At 33.4% G+C, this 14,298-nt stretch overlaps 1 protein-coding gene across 1 annotated transcript; it reads left to right on the plus strand.

Moving 5' to 3' along the window:
* Nucleotides 1–668: 668 nt before the first annotated feature.
* LOC146160328 (protein CFAP20DC-like) lies at nt 669–14,058 on the plus strand. The gene is made up of 9 exons (XM_083384527.1): nt 669–942; nt 4,990–5,252; nt 6,300–6,445; nt 7,870–8,037; nt 8,287–9,198; nt 9,276–9,380; nt 12,871–13,053; nt 13,119–13,253; nt 13,574–14,058. Exons 1-9 carry the CDS (start codon nt 731–733, stop codon nt 13,778–13,780), a joined length of 2,331 nt encoding a protein of 776 aa, XP_083240653.1. The 5' UTR covers nt 669–730; the 3' UTR covers nt 13,781–14,058.
* The last annotated feature ends 240 nt before the right edge of the window (nt 14,059–14,298 follow it).

The raw sequence follows: 14,298 nt of genomic DNA on the forward strand, positions 1-14,298 counted from the left end.
AAGAACCCCAGTGCAATAATTTCACTGGCTCGAGGAACCCCAGTGTAATAAACATACCTCAATTAGCTAAACAATATTAAAAATTGCGGAACCCTTGGACTGTACTAGCGGAACCCTAAGGTTCCGCGGAACCCTGGTTGAAAACCACTGCTTTACACCAAGCTATATAATTATGTGAACGCTAGCCTCCACACAGTTACTATATCTAAGTAATTCTTGGTTATCGTGATTGCTTAGGTTCAGTTAATGCAGTTAATTATTTAAAAATATTTTAAATGAAATGAAGCACAAGGCTATTAGTTGTTCTGCTTAATTTGCTATAGGTAGGGATGTTCGAAGTAGAATATTGGAATCCTAGGATAACAATCCAATTTTGTCATTTATATTACATAATTAATTTTGAACCTTGATTAATTAGAAACATTTGCATTGTTTGCAGCTTTAAATATAGCCATTTAGTGCAGCACTAGATTAAATACGTTGGATATTATGTGGGAAAATGCTTGCAAGACCTTAAATTGTGTGACTGTGACCAAGTTAATTCTAAAATTATCTAGTCTGTAATGCGTATAACTAGATGAAACTTGCTCATATTATGAGTTTTTTATTTTAACTGTAATTGAAACATTTCTATTTCATTGTTTTTGTGTGAAGCTTTAGGTAAAACTGCTCTTAAATCTGGTTAGTTGACAAACCGTAATAGCTTTATTGAAAATAATATATATATATAATGTTTAAGAATGAGTTTCAAGGAGGGGCTTATATCAAAGTATTATGGGCTAATGGAAAAGATCCTTTAAACAAATGGAAAACAACTGCTATAAAACGCAACTTTGAAAAGGATGTTAAAGGATTTATTTACATTCTGGAAGGAAGTACCACTACTTCTAGATTGCATTACCCCCCTACTGATAGCAAACAATCTTTGTGTCTTATTCAAAGGTAACGTTTTAAAATTAAACATTAGTATTTTTATCTATAATTTTAATTGCTATATTAAATTAAACTCCATTTACTTGTTTATCAGGGCAAACCACATACATTTATGGATGTCTTTTAATAGGTCATTGCACTACTATACTTAGTTCAGAAAAGTTTTATATAACAGTTTTGTGATTAACACCGGATCAAATGTAGCGGTTGGCAAGACAGATCAACCTTATGAGCAAAGGTCATTTGCCTGACAACCTGGTATTGAACTTTCTAATTTCAAACATAAAAAAATGCCAAACTAAACCAATGGTCCGAAGCAGCATGAGGCTCTTTAACCAATTTTTTTCAGGCTGTATTTGGGTTATTAGGATGCTTAGAGTCAATTCTTTCGAATTCCCTTAATACTTGAGCGAAAAATTCCCTCAGTTGAACGAACTTGTTTCACTTTCCAATATAGTTTTCTTAGTATATTTAGATAAAACTTGTCAGCATAAACATGTCAATCGGCCCAGTTATCTAACATCTAAGGGCAGTCTTTTGCTGCTTTGCCTATGATTGAATTTATGCTAGATTTTGGCTGCATATTTCCAAACAAGACTTATTATAATGTGTCAGTTTTTTATCATGCCCCAACCAGCAAAATTATGACCACCACCCATGCTCAGATCTATTTTTTGTAGAGTCAAGACAACAGACTCCAGAAATTTTATCATCCTCATAACATCCAATGTGTATAAAAAATGTAGCCTGCCCTACGCAATAATGTTAGCGTGCAAAATCTATAATAATTCTATCTTGCAAGATATGTGTGTAATATTCATTTCGACCTATGTGTAAGGTGCCTCTTTACGGTTGCATACTATTAGACCATAACCCAGGGTTTCTCAACCATGGCCCTCGGCCCCCCTAGGGGGCCACGTAGCTGTCATTGTGGGGCCACAAGTGTAAATCTGTAGCAATGTTGTGGTATTGCAAAACCTGTGTCATTGTTTTTATTTTTTTTAGCTTGTAGTGTTAAACCTTCTTTGACTAATTGTAACGCATTTTTCTTACACGTTACTACTTGCTATCCGTGAGAAGTTTTGCAACAGTCTACAACTCTACGTTAAGCTTCCAATTCTTTATCTGCTCGCCTAATTGCCAATCATTGTTACGTCACATACAAGCAACATTTGTGTTTTTCTAGTTTACTCAGTTTTTTTCTTTGGAACGTTTAACCAGCATTTTATGAGTTTGTAAACCACAAGTTGGAATGATAGCAAAATTAATACAAGCAAGTTGAACATTTTTTTCACAAAATAATTGTTGTTGTTCCATTGATTAAATTTGTGGCCAAATTAATTGTGTTAGGTGGTCGAACGAAGGATAGTTGAATTGCACATACTTCCAGAGAAGTTTAGTAATGAAAATACTTTTTACACAAAGCTTAAACAAGGTTTTGTGTTATCAAATGTCGAAAATACGTCTCTTTTGGCTTAACAAAAGTTAGACGAGACGGTCATGATTGTGTGCAGTGTCTGCAGTGCACTGCTTGGTGGTGATGTCAAATGCATCATTACGACCCTTAAAACCTAAAAATCATTGTGATTAAAAGCCAAAGCAAAATACGGTACCCAAACAAAACATGATGCTGCCAATGTTATTTCTGCCTAAAGAATACGATTCGACCAGGAAGCGATGTTACCTAATTTTGGATTTTAAGTGTATTTATTCATTGGCTTTTTTTTTTTTTTTATTGACGTGGTGAAATAAAATAGGTGAAAACACGTTTAACACAATTCTATCTACATTTATAATCGAGGGGGACCATGAGGATTAAAAGCCTTTCGAAGGGGGCCACAAGGCATGAAACCACTGCCCTAACCACAATGTTGTGTGTCATTTAAGAAAAATTATGAGCGCTTGGCAAAAATCCATTTTGGGCATTTCGCAAAACATTGGCTGTTGTTATTACTTTCTGGAGGTCTTAATTTGTGAATCAACTTAAGGTCAATTATTAGGTAAATTGATACACACTTGCTCAATTGCAACAATGAATTTTCACATCACACATGGTAAAAAAGTCTTGCATTTAATAGGCGGTAAACAATTTAAAGCAAGCCATACTTTTTGGGAGATATCCCACAAAGTACCAATATGCCAGTTAACCAAACAAAATAAATATACAAAATTGCAACAGAAAGAGTCAAGACACTAATGCAGAACTTCAAGCAACAATATGTTGTTTAAATCAATATATTTCCAATAGGTAAAAATTTTGTCAAAAAAATATTTAAAATTTGTCAAATTATTAATTTTTTACGTCAAAATTTCTCAATTTTTTAAAAGAATTGCCCCACTTATGAGCAATTTTTCAAAATGTCTATAAATATTTGAAATCGTGTTGAAAGTTTATTAGAAAAAATCAAGGAGATCACACCCCAAATGATCATTGACAACACTTTTAACTATGTTAAATTAAGTTCTCCTAAACCCCCCAAAATAACTTGAACTTAACAATTAAGATTAATCTAATGATATTTTGTAGTAATAATGTTTTCTTTTGTTTTTTTAATATCAATTTTAAAAGTAGCATCATAATTTTAAGATGAGTCTTAGACTGACAGGTTCTTTTACATCAGATTTAAGCTCTTTAGGATGAAAAATTCAGGATATTAAATCCAAGTGCAATTTACTAAATGATAACTTTGTTGGGAGATCCACCATGGTATTTAGTGACATTCATTTCACATTAAACATAAGCAGTGGAGTACTGTTTCTCAAATTATATAATGTTGTTGAATTAGCCATAGGTTGACTCTTAAGTAGCCCCATTCCATGTGATTTTAAGTCATTTCATGGCTGAATGTTAGGTTGCAAACAAAAACTGTTTAGGAGTTATAAATCTCACCCAATAACATTTGATTTACACCTAATATAGGTTAGACATGTGGGCCACCAATTTTTTTACCTGGTGAGCCCACATTGCTTTCTAAAAAAAAAAAAACTTGCCACTTGTGTAAATACAAATTTGAAAAACCTTCCTTGTAAAAATTCTAAATTTGGTATGGAATCATATGGATTTTATATTTTACTTTGATTTTTTCTAGTGATAATTCTTTGTCAAGTAAATAAAAGTATAAAGTCCCATCATCACCTTGGGGGTTTACATTTGTTTGGCTTTCAGTCTAATATAACCTTGCGTTTTTGCTGTGTTTTATTGCATGAGCTTATAATTAGCGAAAGGAGATTAAAGCATTTTGCTTAGTATTACTTTGCAGAACCTAGCTTAAGTAGAGAAATGGATAGTATCAATTAGCACTGAAAAGTTCAGAAACGTACATTTAACTAACTGAAACCAGTGGCTATGCTTGAATCTACTGTTTCCATGGCTAAGGCGACATATTTTATACAATGCTTTATTGATCCTTGCAGTCTACTATTTTACAGCATTTTACAAAAACCATAAAATTTAAACTTTCCGCATATCTGTAATTTAACAGAACAGTACATTGCTCTAGTGTGTTTACCCATTTATATTTAAAATGTGTTTTTGATAACTTACCACAAAAAAGTTTGTATGTAAAACTTTTCTTCTCTCCTATGTCACTGTAATATAAGTGTTTTGTGAACTTGTATGGGATGATACAACAGCATATTTAAAGTGTTAGTAGCCTAGGCCAGTGTTTCCTAATCAGGTGAATGGTTCACCCCAGGGTAAATAGAATGTTTGCAGGGGTGAACCAACCAAAAGGGGTGAATAAGGGTGAACGGTCAGAAAGGGATGATAGCTTGCGAGCAGGGCGTATATTCCGGGTGTGTATATACAAGATAGGTTTATCATATCATGAGACAAGGGTGAATGAAATCTGGAGATAGATAAGAAGCACTGGTCTAGGCCACAGCTTAATGGCTTTGTCCTTGTTTCGTTACTTGTATTACTAGTAAGTTTTTATTAATTACAACACTTTTGCATGGATAAAATAATTTTGTCCGACTATTATTTTAGTTTGTTGGGTTTGTGGTTTGCCGCATTAGGGTAAACTTACAACACCTCATATTAAAATTTGTTTGTAGATACTTTGTGGTGCAAGTGTTTATTCCATTATCAAAAGATTTTGCTGTGGAACTTCGCCTTACCGATATTGCCAACAACAAACGACGTGTTGTTTTGTCCACATCAGTTAAGGACATATCTCCAACGCCGTTACATGCAAAATTGCCATTGTCTTATGTGAAAAAAGATGTGTGGCTTAATTTGTGTTTTGATCTTAACTCCTTGATTTCTGATGTCTTTCCAGGACAGACATTCAAGTCACTGGAATACTTTTGCATATCAGGTATGATCAAAACTTATTAAATTTGTTCGACAATTTATCTGATTTTTTTATTTTATAATGTTTACCTTGACTTTGAACAAATATGCAACCTTTTCCAATTTTTTGTTTTTTTAAATAGTTTTTTACAAGGCCAACCTGGTTCTGCATCAACTTGGTGTTTATTATTGTTATTAATTAGTCTGATGTTAAGTGTTATTCAAAACATATTATAACTTGCATCTCTGTTCTTTGGTTTTTAGTGTTTTTAATTATGTTCTTTAATATCAAATCTGTATATTTTAAACAAATGCAAATTATTGTATATCAGCAACTTCAATAAAAATATATCTCAGTGCGACAACTGTCCAACAAAATGACATTCCTGCTAATAAACTTACAAACCAGAGCAGTTCTATCACTCAATCACTCAAATGGTATAAAATGTGCTTATATGAAATAATTTTGTCGTATGACAGTCACAGTTAGACCACTTTAAAGCTCATCTATGTTGGTTAAAAAATGCTGTTGTTACACCAACACAGGATATTAGCACAGACAGTGAACAGCCAGGAACATTAACTGTGCTCAACGTTTTTGAGTTGAACCCTGGAAAAGTCGAACCAAAAGCGATAATATCACTTACAAAAACGAGGTCCCTGGATAGGCCACCAATCCTAAGGATTTGTATTCTAAAGATTTTATTCTAATTCTTCCATTTTGTACAGTAACATTCCAGTTAAGTTCGCAAAAAATCATTGCAAAATCTAGATTCAATTTTTTCAGCAATATATTGATGTTTACAATAAATCAAATCATAGTTTTGCGTAGCACCTTTTTAAAAAAAATTAAATTAAAAATTAAAAGCATTTTTAAAAATATATTTTTAGCACCGATTTTTTTGCCGCCAGAGCCAAGTCGCCAGCATTCTGCTATACTGCCTGTTACCATATCATTTTACTATCTTGTGCCATTTTCTTTCTTGTGTTTTTATGACTAAACAAATAATTGATTATTAAACATCAGAGGTGAAACTGGATTAGATTTTAGTAGCTGTAAAATTGTTTATAGGCAATTGCAAGTTTCGACAAGCCTTTACGATGAAAAACCAACCAGCTGATAATTTATTTGAACATTCGGACGACCCTCCAAATGGACAGTGTGAAAGCATACCTAGTCATGTGCAATTTAGTTCTGCAGTTTCATTTTTAACACAGGTAAACCTAATTTGTATTTTGAAAATATCTGCAGTCTATTACTGTGTAAGTCTTTAAAATGTTTTTGTGTCTTACCAAGCATTGTAGAGATTTTCCATTTGCCAAGTTGTGCTCTAAAACTACTACATTAAGATTGACTGAATAAATTTGCCTTTTAACTTTCCTTACACTATTGCTATTGTGCTACATGGCACATGGATTAAACAATGTACAACTGCTATGTGATTAATGTGGAGCAAATTGTTAAAGATGGTCAGCCAAAAATTGCTCTAATGTGATGTCATGAAACAAGTAATATTTATAAACCTCTGGTGCTTAGTTGTACTTAGCCAAAGTGCAACTGAAATCAAATGAGATACATTTACCAAGATCCACCAAGCCATTGACCAAAGAGTTGTTTTGTTTGGCTGCACAAGACCAGATACAAAATTTACACAAATTAATTTTTCATTTGTCTAGAAATTTGAGTGTTCTATGTATTTTAAGTGTTCACACCACACACATAGTTCTCGTTTGGCGGGCTTCAATTGTTTGCCACAATAATAAATCATAAAACAGTTGTTTTTGCAGTTTTGCAAGCATGTGTTTATTAACTGAAAAACAGTTGTTTTTTAAAGTTATGATATATTATATAGCTGTTACTGTCTAATATTTTGATTAACTTAAGATGGAATACATTCACTTAAAGCACAAACAATTTGCTATTTTGATTAGGTTTTCCAGACCCTTAGAGACAGACATGTTATGAGGGTCTTATATTAATAAAAAAATAATAACATATATGCATTTGCATAGTTAAAACAAAAAGACATATTGTGAGGCAAACTTTTGTAAATACTGATAAACATTATATGTTAGAGCAGTGGTCAGCAAACTTATTTGTTGTGGCCCAAAGTATTCTTTTCAGAGCTATTACAGGCTCACTGTGTAAAACCACTACTAAAACAATGGCGGGTTCAGGATATTAGACTTTAAGGTGAAATATTAAACACTGCCATGCCATAATTTAAAATATACTTTAAAACGAAGAATGTACATGTAAAGTGCGAAAAATTTTGCGTTTGCATAAAAGTAGGCGAAAAATATATATTTTGACAAACTCTCCGGACCACATTTTTTTGGTGTGGGCCTTTCCAAGCAAGCCAATTTAAAATTCTGTGGCACACCAACTTTCAAAATAAAATGCAATGAATGTACAGCTATCATGCGGCCCACAACTACATGATAACAGCTCTTTAACAGTAACTTCCGGCCAACTAAAAATGGCTCTGCGGTCCACAGTTTGCTGACCTCTGTGTTACAGTGACATAATCTGTAGTAAGTGATTCTCTGTAAACCAGCCCTTTTTATCACCAAATATCTGCCTTATATTGTAAATGAGCTAATGCTTGTTGGAATCATATACATTGAATATTCTTATACAGGTTATTTCTGTTAAAAAAATTAGACTTCACATTGGTAAAAAAAACTCTGCTCGAGGTGACACTAGAGAAACATCAGGATACTGGTCATCTTCAAGTGATGATTTAGGAAGTAGTAGAAGAAATTCATCGAGAACCCAAAAACTTACTCACCTTGCATTTGGAACAAAGGTAATTTAGCCTATTAACTTTAAACAGTTTATTCTATTAAGCAGGAGGTATTTATTTTAAAACTATTTTTAAGCCAAAACACTTGGCAACTAATGGGGTTTTGCAAGGGTTAAATAACGGTTAACAGACACAGTTTTTGTATGAAACCCTTTTATAAAGGATAACTAGTTTTACTTGCAAAATAATTTGTGTCACTATGGTAAGTTGTCATAGTTTATATATTTTTATATGTTGAAAATATATGTTTAGGTTCCTATTAACTCTGTTGGCAATCCAAAACACAAGTCATTGTTTTCATATCATAAGGATAAATTGTCATCTGCTAATAGTTCAACTGATAGTCAAAAATGTCAGAAGATTAACCGCAAACTCAGATCAAGCAATGTTTGGCGACCAGTTCACAACAATGTTTCAGACAAAGAAAATAGCCACAACAGAGAAGTTGAAACTGTAGATGCATTGCTAACACCTGCAGCAAGGGAAGTAAACCAGAAGCTCATGGATCTGAAGAACATCAGGCAAACTCCTTATTTAGAATTAGGTCTACCTTCAATGTTGACAGATTCAGTTGATGAATTTGATACAACTGTAGAAACAGAATTACTGACTGATTTACCTTCTGATGTTAAACGTGCCACTGTATTTAATTTTTTATCACAGCCACACTCGGCTTCACGTACACTTATAGAGTCTAGTTCTATTTTTAATGATTCTGTACTAAAAGACGATTTTGTGAAATCCTCCTCGGAATCTGATGAGGGTGACAACATGCAGGATTTACTCAAGCGTCATCCTTCAAGCCCTCAAAATGAGTTTCCCGAAGATTCTAACCAAATACAATCTAAAATAAAAATTCCCAATCAACCACAGGTCTCAATGTCACCTGATATCTCACGTGTACAATCCCCTCTGAGTCATGTGTATGACAGCGAAAAATACAGTAACAGTTATAACAATGTATCTAATGTGTTAAGAAAACGACCTCCTATAGGCCAGAACATGTCTATGCGAAGCTCTGATGCTACACTTACTGCATCTGTTGACACTTTATTACAAGAATCCACCAGTGATGAACTTGAATTTACACTGGCGGAAAAAGTAAAAAAATCACACCCTTTGTTTGAGAGTGATCAAAGTCCTCCCAAACATAAAGTTGCACAGGTAATCAAACAAAAAATATTATTATTGGGTTAATTCAAGTTTAATTTGCAGTTATAATGTTTTCAATTGTTACAAAGAGCTTTAATGGAAGTACCACAGCAATGCTACATCGCACCAGCATGCGAGAAATATCACCAAATGTGGCTTCAGGAAACAAAACTTTAGTATCAAGTAGTTTTAAGGTAAATGCATGAATATTTTATTTTAACAAATTTCTATACAGCATAGGCGAAATATCAAGTAAAATGGGAATTGGGTGTAACAATTTTAATTAGTGATAATTATTTATAAAAGGACTACAAATGACAAATATTTGTTGTGTAGCTGTATTGCTTGTTTTTATAAGCACTGTGTAGCATCACCCGGCGATGTCTTTAAAAAGAAGTGTTTACAGTGTTGTAAACAAGTCATTTTAAAATGACTTAAGTCCCAGTCAAGTTATTTTAGTCCAAGTCAAGTCATTTCGAATAAATAAATAGTAAAGTCCCAGTCCAAGTCATCAGTTGCGCAAGTCAAGTCCCAGTCAAGTCATAATTAGAGCAAGTCAATTTCAAGTCATGGCCTTGTCATAAAAAGAAAACGTTAAAGTATTAGAATTTTTAAACTCGTATGATTATGAACAATAACTGAACTAAAAAATAAGGAAAACGGAACATATAGCAAGCAATTTGTTTTTTGTGCAAAAATTTGGACAAATAACTCAATTTTATAAAAAAAATACATAAAGAAATGCTATATTTCAACCCAAGTCATATGTTCAAAAGATTTAAGTCAAGTCAAGTCATTTGTCCGAAAGATTTAAGTCAAGTCAAGTCATTTTGCCCAAATGACTTAAGTCAAGTCAAGTCATTTAAAAACAGTGACTTAAGTGCACTTAAGTCAAGTCATTGACTTAAGTCATTACAACACTGGTGTTTTATTAAACAGTTTTCTATGCATGAGTGTAGCGCTTTGGTTTTCTACCTGAATGCCAGGAGTTGTCGGATTATGGTGTGTAGTCACAGATCCACAGATCCAGTTAAACAGTTTTGTTTAATCATTGGCCTAAAGACCCATATTGTAACATTACTTTTAACATGTCTTAATATAACAAAAACTTTCTTTTATTTAAACAATAAAACTCTTTTTTTTTTAGTCTGGTTTTTTAACTTTGAGTTTTATTTGTTTGCGTCTGCGGAACAGTGATCAACAAGCAGAAACTTGCTGCCAATGGTTTTGGTTTCATAAAGATACGCCCTTCTATATTCTTTTATTTATTAATTTTTTTAAACTTGGGTTGGTTCTGTTATGACTTTGCATTGAAACAGCTTTATTTGAAGTACATTTATGCTAATCTTTATAGCCCATAGGTAGGGTTGCAAAATTCCCAGGAATTTTCAGAGCCGAAACTTTCCATGGAAATTTTGGGAATTAACAGGAATTTTCGGGAATTTTAGGAAACTTTTAAAACAATCTTAGTTTGATATTGAAACAGGAAAATAATGCCCTTAAACTATTCAGATTAAAAGTACTATGTATAACTAAAATACTTAAGAACATACAAACACATGGTTTAGTTTATTAACTGCAAAAATAAATCAAAACCTTTTTTTACAAACAACTCTGACAGGTCTGGGCCAAAATATCCCCAGCTTACGGTAGCTAAATGTTTAACATTTGTTGTTTTGTGAGTTACAAAGTCGTTGTACTAGTTCAGGGGTAGGCAACCTACGGCCCATCAAAGTAATTCATCCCGCCCGCCGCCTATTTGACAAAATAGACACGAGTCCATTTCACATACTTTTTGACTATTTTAACTACGTAAGTGCAAAAACTTTTCCCGCTAAACGCGAATGATCTTCATACATCCGGTTGATTATGTTTTGTAATGTATTTTCAAAAGTTTAGTGCTTCTTTACTGCCATAGGCCATGTATAATTTGCCAGCAACAAGTCTAAGAATTGCTATTTAAAAACATTGGCCCGCAAGATAAAAAAAATTGTTTTTGGCCCGCGATGAAAAGAAGTTGGACCGCTGAATTAGATTAACCAATAAAGTTATCGCGTTTCTTCAAAGTAGTTTTATTACACTTTTTATTAGTAATATGGATGACGACGTGTGGACTCGAATTTTACACCAATCAACTGCTTTTTTCGCAGTTTGCGCCGACACTTTACTGCCTCATTAAATGTAATTAAACACGTTTTTAATTGCGAAAAAACGATACCCGCCTGATTTACAGTTGTTCTAACATTTTAATACCACAATTCTTAGTTAACTTATTGTGCGGCCTCAGAGACCTTTCTTCGTTTGGTTTTGGCCTGCGACTAGAAAAAAGTTGCCGAGCCTGTACTAGTTGCTTCCGGTTAGCATCTCCTCCTGCTCGTCGAGAAATGCTAAAGATAGGTTTTTAATATTTTCTCTGGTTGATGAAATATTTAACAAATGTTTGAAACATAATAAATGCCAAATTTGAAAATCCCCAATATTCCCATTATTCCCAAAATTCCCGGAAACTTTCCACCCCTTTACAACCCTACCCATCGGTCACTGACCAAATTGGGTTGTGGTTGTGGTCCATAACTGATTAGCTTATCGCTACTGTTCTGCTGGTCAATTAATCGCAGCTTGAGAAACATTGAAATATTTCCATTTAATTTTGCTACAATCAAGATGTTTTTGGTCTGGATGCAAAGTTGTTTCCTTTTCTGGCAGATAATTTTGTTTCTCTTTCATCTTGAATATCTAATTAGTGTTCGGCAAACTGTTGGGCAGGGCTTTAACAGGGACCTTTCAGCAATTTTTAGGGAGACAACAGATGTATGTTAATAATTTTGTTTTATCATGTATTGTGGGCTGTGTTAGAGCCATACATTCATTGCACTTTATTTTAAAAGCCGGCGTGGCTAAGAGTTTTATTTTGGCTCAAGCCAAGTTTAACTATACAAATACTTTTTTTAACTTCTCGCGAATTTTATTAGTTTTAATTAATTCTATTCAGCCTAATGGCTCCATACTTTAGCATGTTGTGCCTTGTGACTTAATACTATCTACAAAGCTAATGACTTGCCTTAAGTCACTGTTTTCAAATTACTTGACTTAACTTATGACTTTTGACAAATGACTCGGGTTGAAATAAAGTGTTTTCATTTGGTAGAAAAGGTATTTACATTAAGTTTTGCACAAAAAATAATTAACCTGCTATATGTTGCTTGTTAAGATATTTTTTACTTGAGTTATTATCCTGTACACAGAAATATCCATCTTATATCTTTTCTATGGCGACAGGCTGGTGCTGGAAAAATCAGCCTAATAACAGTCAACATAACAACATGAGCAATGTTCTATTTTTTATGTTCCTAATTCGCCAAGTCTCCTAAAGTAAAGTGTAGTAGATGTAAGCCAAGCATACACAAAATTTATATTGAGCATGCTGCTGAAAATTGTGTTAGTGATAAAATGTGTTAAATGTGTATAAATAATATATTAAAATGTTAAATGCCAAACCAAATCATATGTCAAAAAAACAAGGTATTTGATTACAGTGACTTGAGTGCACTTAAGTTAAGACTTTAAGCCATTACAACACTGTACTTTTATAAATAAGAAATAGGTGAACACCCTATTTAAGATGGGCATATTTGTCTAGTATGCATACATTTCTAAAAAATCCCCACCTTATTTTACTTAAAGGTCGCCACCTTAAGTGATTCATTCGAAGCAAATATGCTTGCAAGCATGAAGCGTGAAGCTGAAGAAGATATGAGGTTGGACGATGAAAATAGTTTAGTTAGAGGAAATACAAACTTTAATGATGGGTTTGAAGACAGTTTTGACACAAGTTGGAGCAAACCACCCCCAAAGATGCAGCCTGATGTACAGCTAGTTTGTATTTTTTTTTAATTTGCAATGTTTTTAACATTCTTCCTGAAATTATTTAGGCCTATGAATCTGAGATGAAAAAAAACACTCCATCAGATACACTGTATGGCTTTACTCTTGGCCAGTCAAATCCACGTGACTGGTCTAATCTGCTTAGTCCACCAACTGTGTTACCTTCTATTCGGGTACAACAGGTATTTTTATTTTAACTGGCCAACTTTTACTGATATTTTAGTTGCTTAGTTGAGTATAAATTTACAAGCTGAAAAATTTAATAATATGGTAAGTCTATTGTATTGACCGATGTTCAGAGCTTGAACGATCAGCAGTACTAAATGTGCCAAGGCAGTGGCTGTTTGTGTACACTGACTCTTAAAAGCGAGATGTTGGATATTTTATTCTAAAGATGCATGAAATACCAGTCCAATGTATTTATTTATTTTATTTCATAATAATACTGAGCTGAACTCCATTTTTATTGCGCGATAAAAGTGTAGCAAAGAATTTTTTTTAGAAAAAAGACAGCATGTCTGAAGGGGACTCTCTTGCATATGATGTGGATTTGATGGGTTTTTCTAATGGAAGCAGCACATCTAGCATAAAAAGTTCAACCACAGGTGGCGAAACTGACGAAGAAGAAATGTTGGACCTATTGTATGACCCGTGTCTTAATTGTTATTTTGACCCTAAAACGGGAAAATATTATGAATTGAAAACGTAAAGTGTGTTGTTTGGTGCTATTTTCATATTAACTTTATTTTAATTTTAAAGGTTCTATATAGCGAATTGATATATTTACATGCACTTCATTGTAATGTTTTTATTTGTTTGATCCTAAATTCATGTATTGTGGAAGCACCTTTTTACTGTGAAGTTTGACAAACGTTTTGCAATATTATTTTACAACACGCATTTAATACCATACCACAGAAATGCTGGAATTGCTTTTTTTGTTTGATATTGAAAATACATGCAGGACATGACTCGTACTGTGGAAGATGACTGCACTGCAAACGTTTATTATGTTTTCTGTGATTTCTATTAATTGAAAACATTTACTTATTAACATTGTAAACTTCAGTAGTCAAACTTACAAGGCTTTGTTTAGATTAGGATGACTTATGTGGGCGGCAGCATAGGCGCCGAACTTGGGTGTGCAGAGCGTTTTTAGACGCCCTGGGTTTCTGGCAGGGCGTTATAACGCCCTGAAATTTGACCGAGACACACTCGCAATTAATG

The sequence above is a fragment of the Ascidiella aspersa genome, chromosome 3 (genome assembly GCF_963924565.1).
Source record: "Ascidiella aspersa chromosome 3, kaAscAspe10.2, whole genome shotgun sequence".
NCBI lineage: Eukaryota > Metazoa > Chordata > Ascidiacea > Phlebobranchia > Ascidiidae > Ascidiella > Ascidiella aspersa.

Bases quoted from the DNA above. Each gene is read 5' to 3' on its own strand.
- LOC146160328 (XM_083384527.1), top strand. From the start codon at position 731: ATGTTTAAGAATGAGTTTCAAGGAGGGGCTTATATCAAAGTATTATGG. The intron at 943-4,989 runs GTAACGTTTTAA...ATTTGTTTGTAG, and splicing joins TCTTTGTGTCTTATTCAAAG to ATACTTTGTGGTGCAAGTGT. The intron at 5,253-6,299 runs GTATGATCAAAA...AATTGTTTATAG, and splicing joins GGAATACTTTTGCATATCAG to GCAATTGCAAGTTTCGACAA.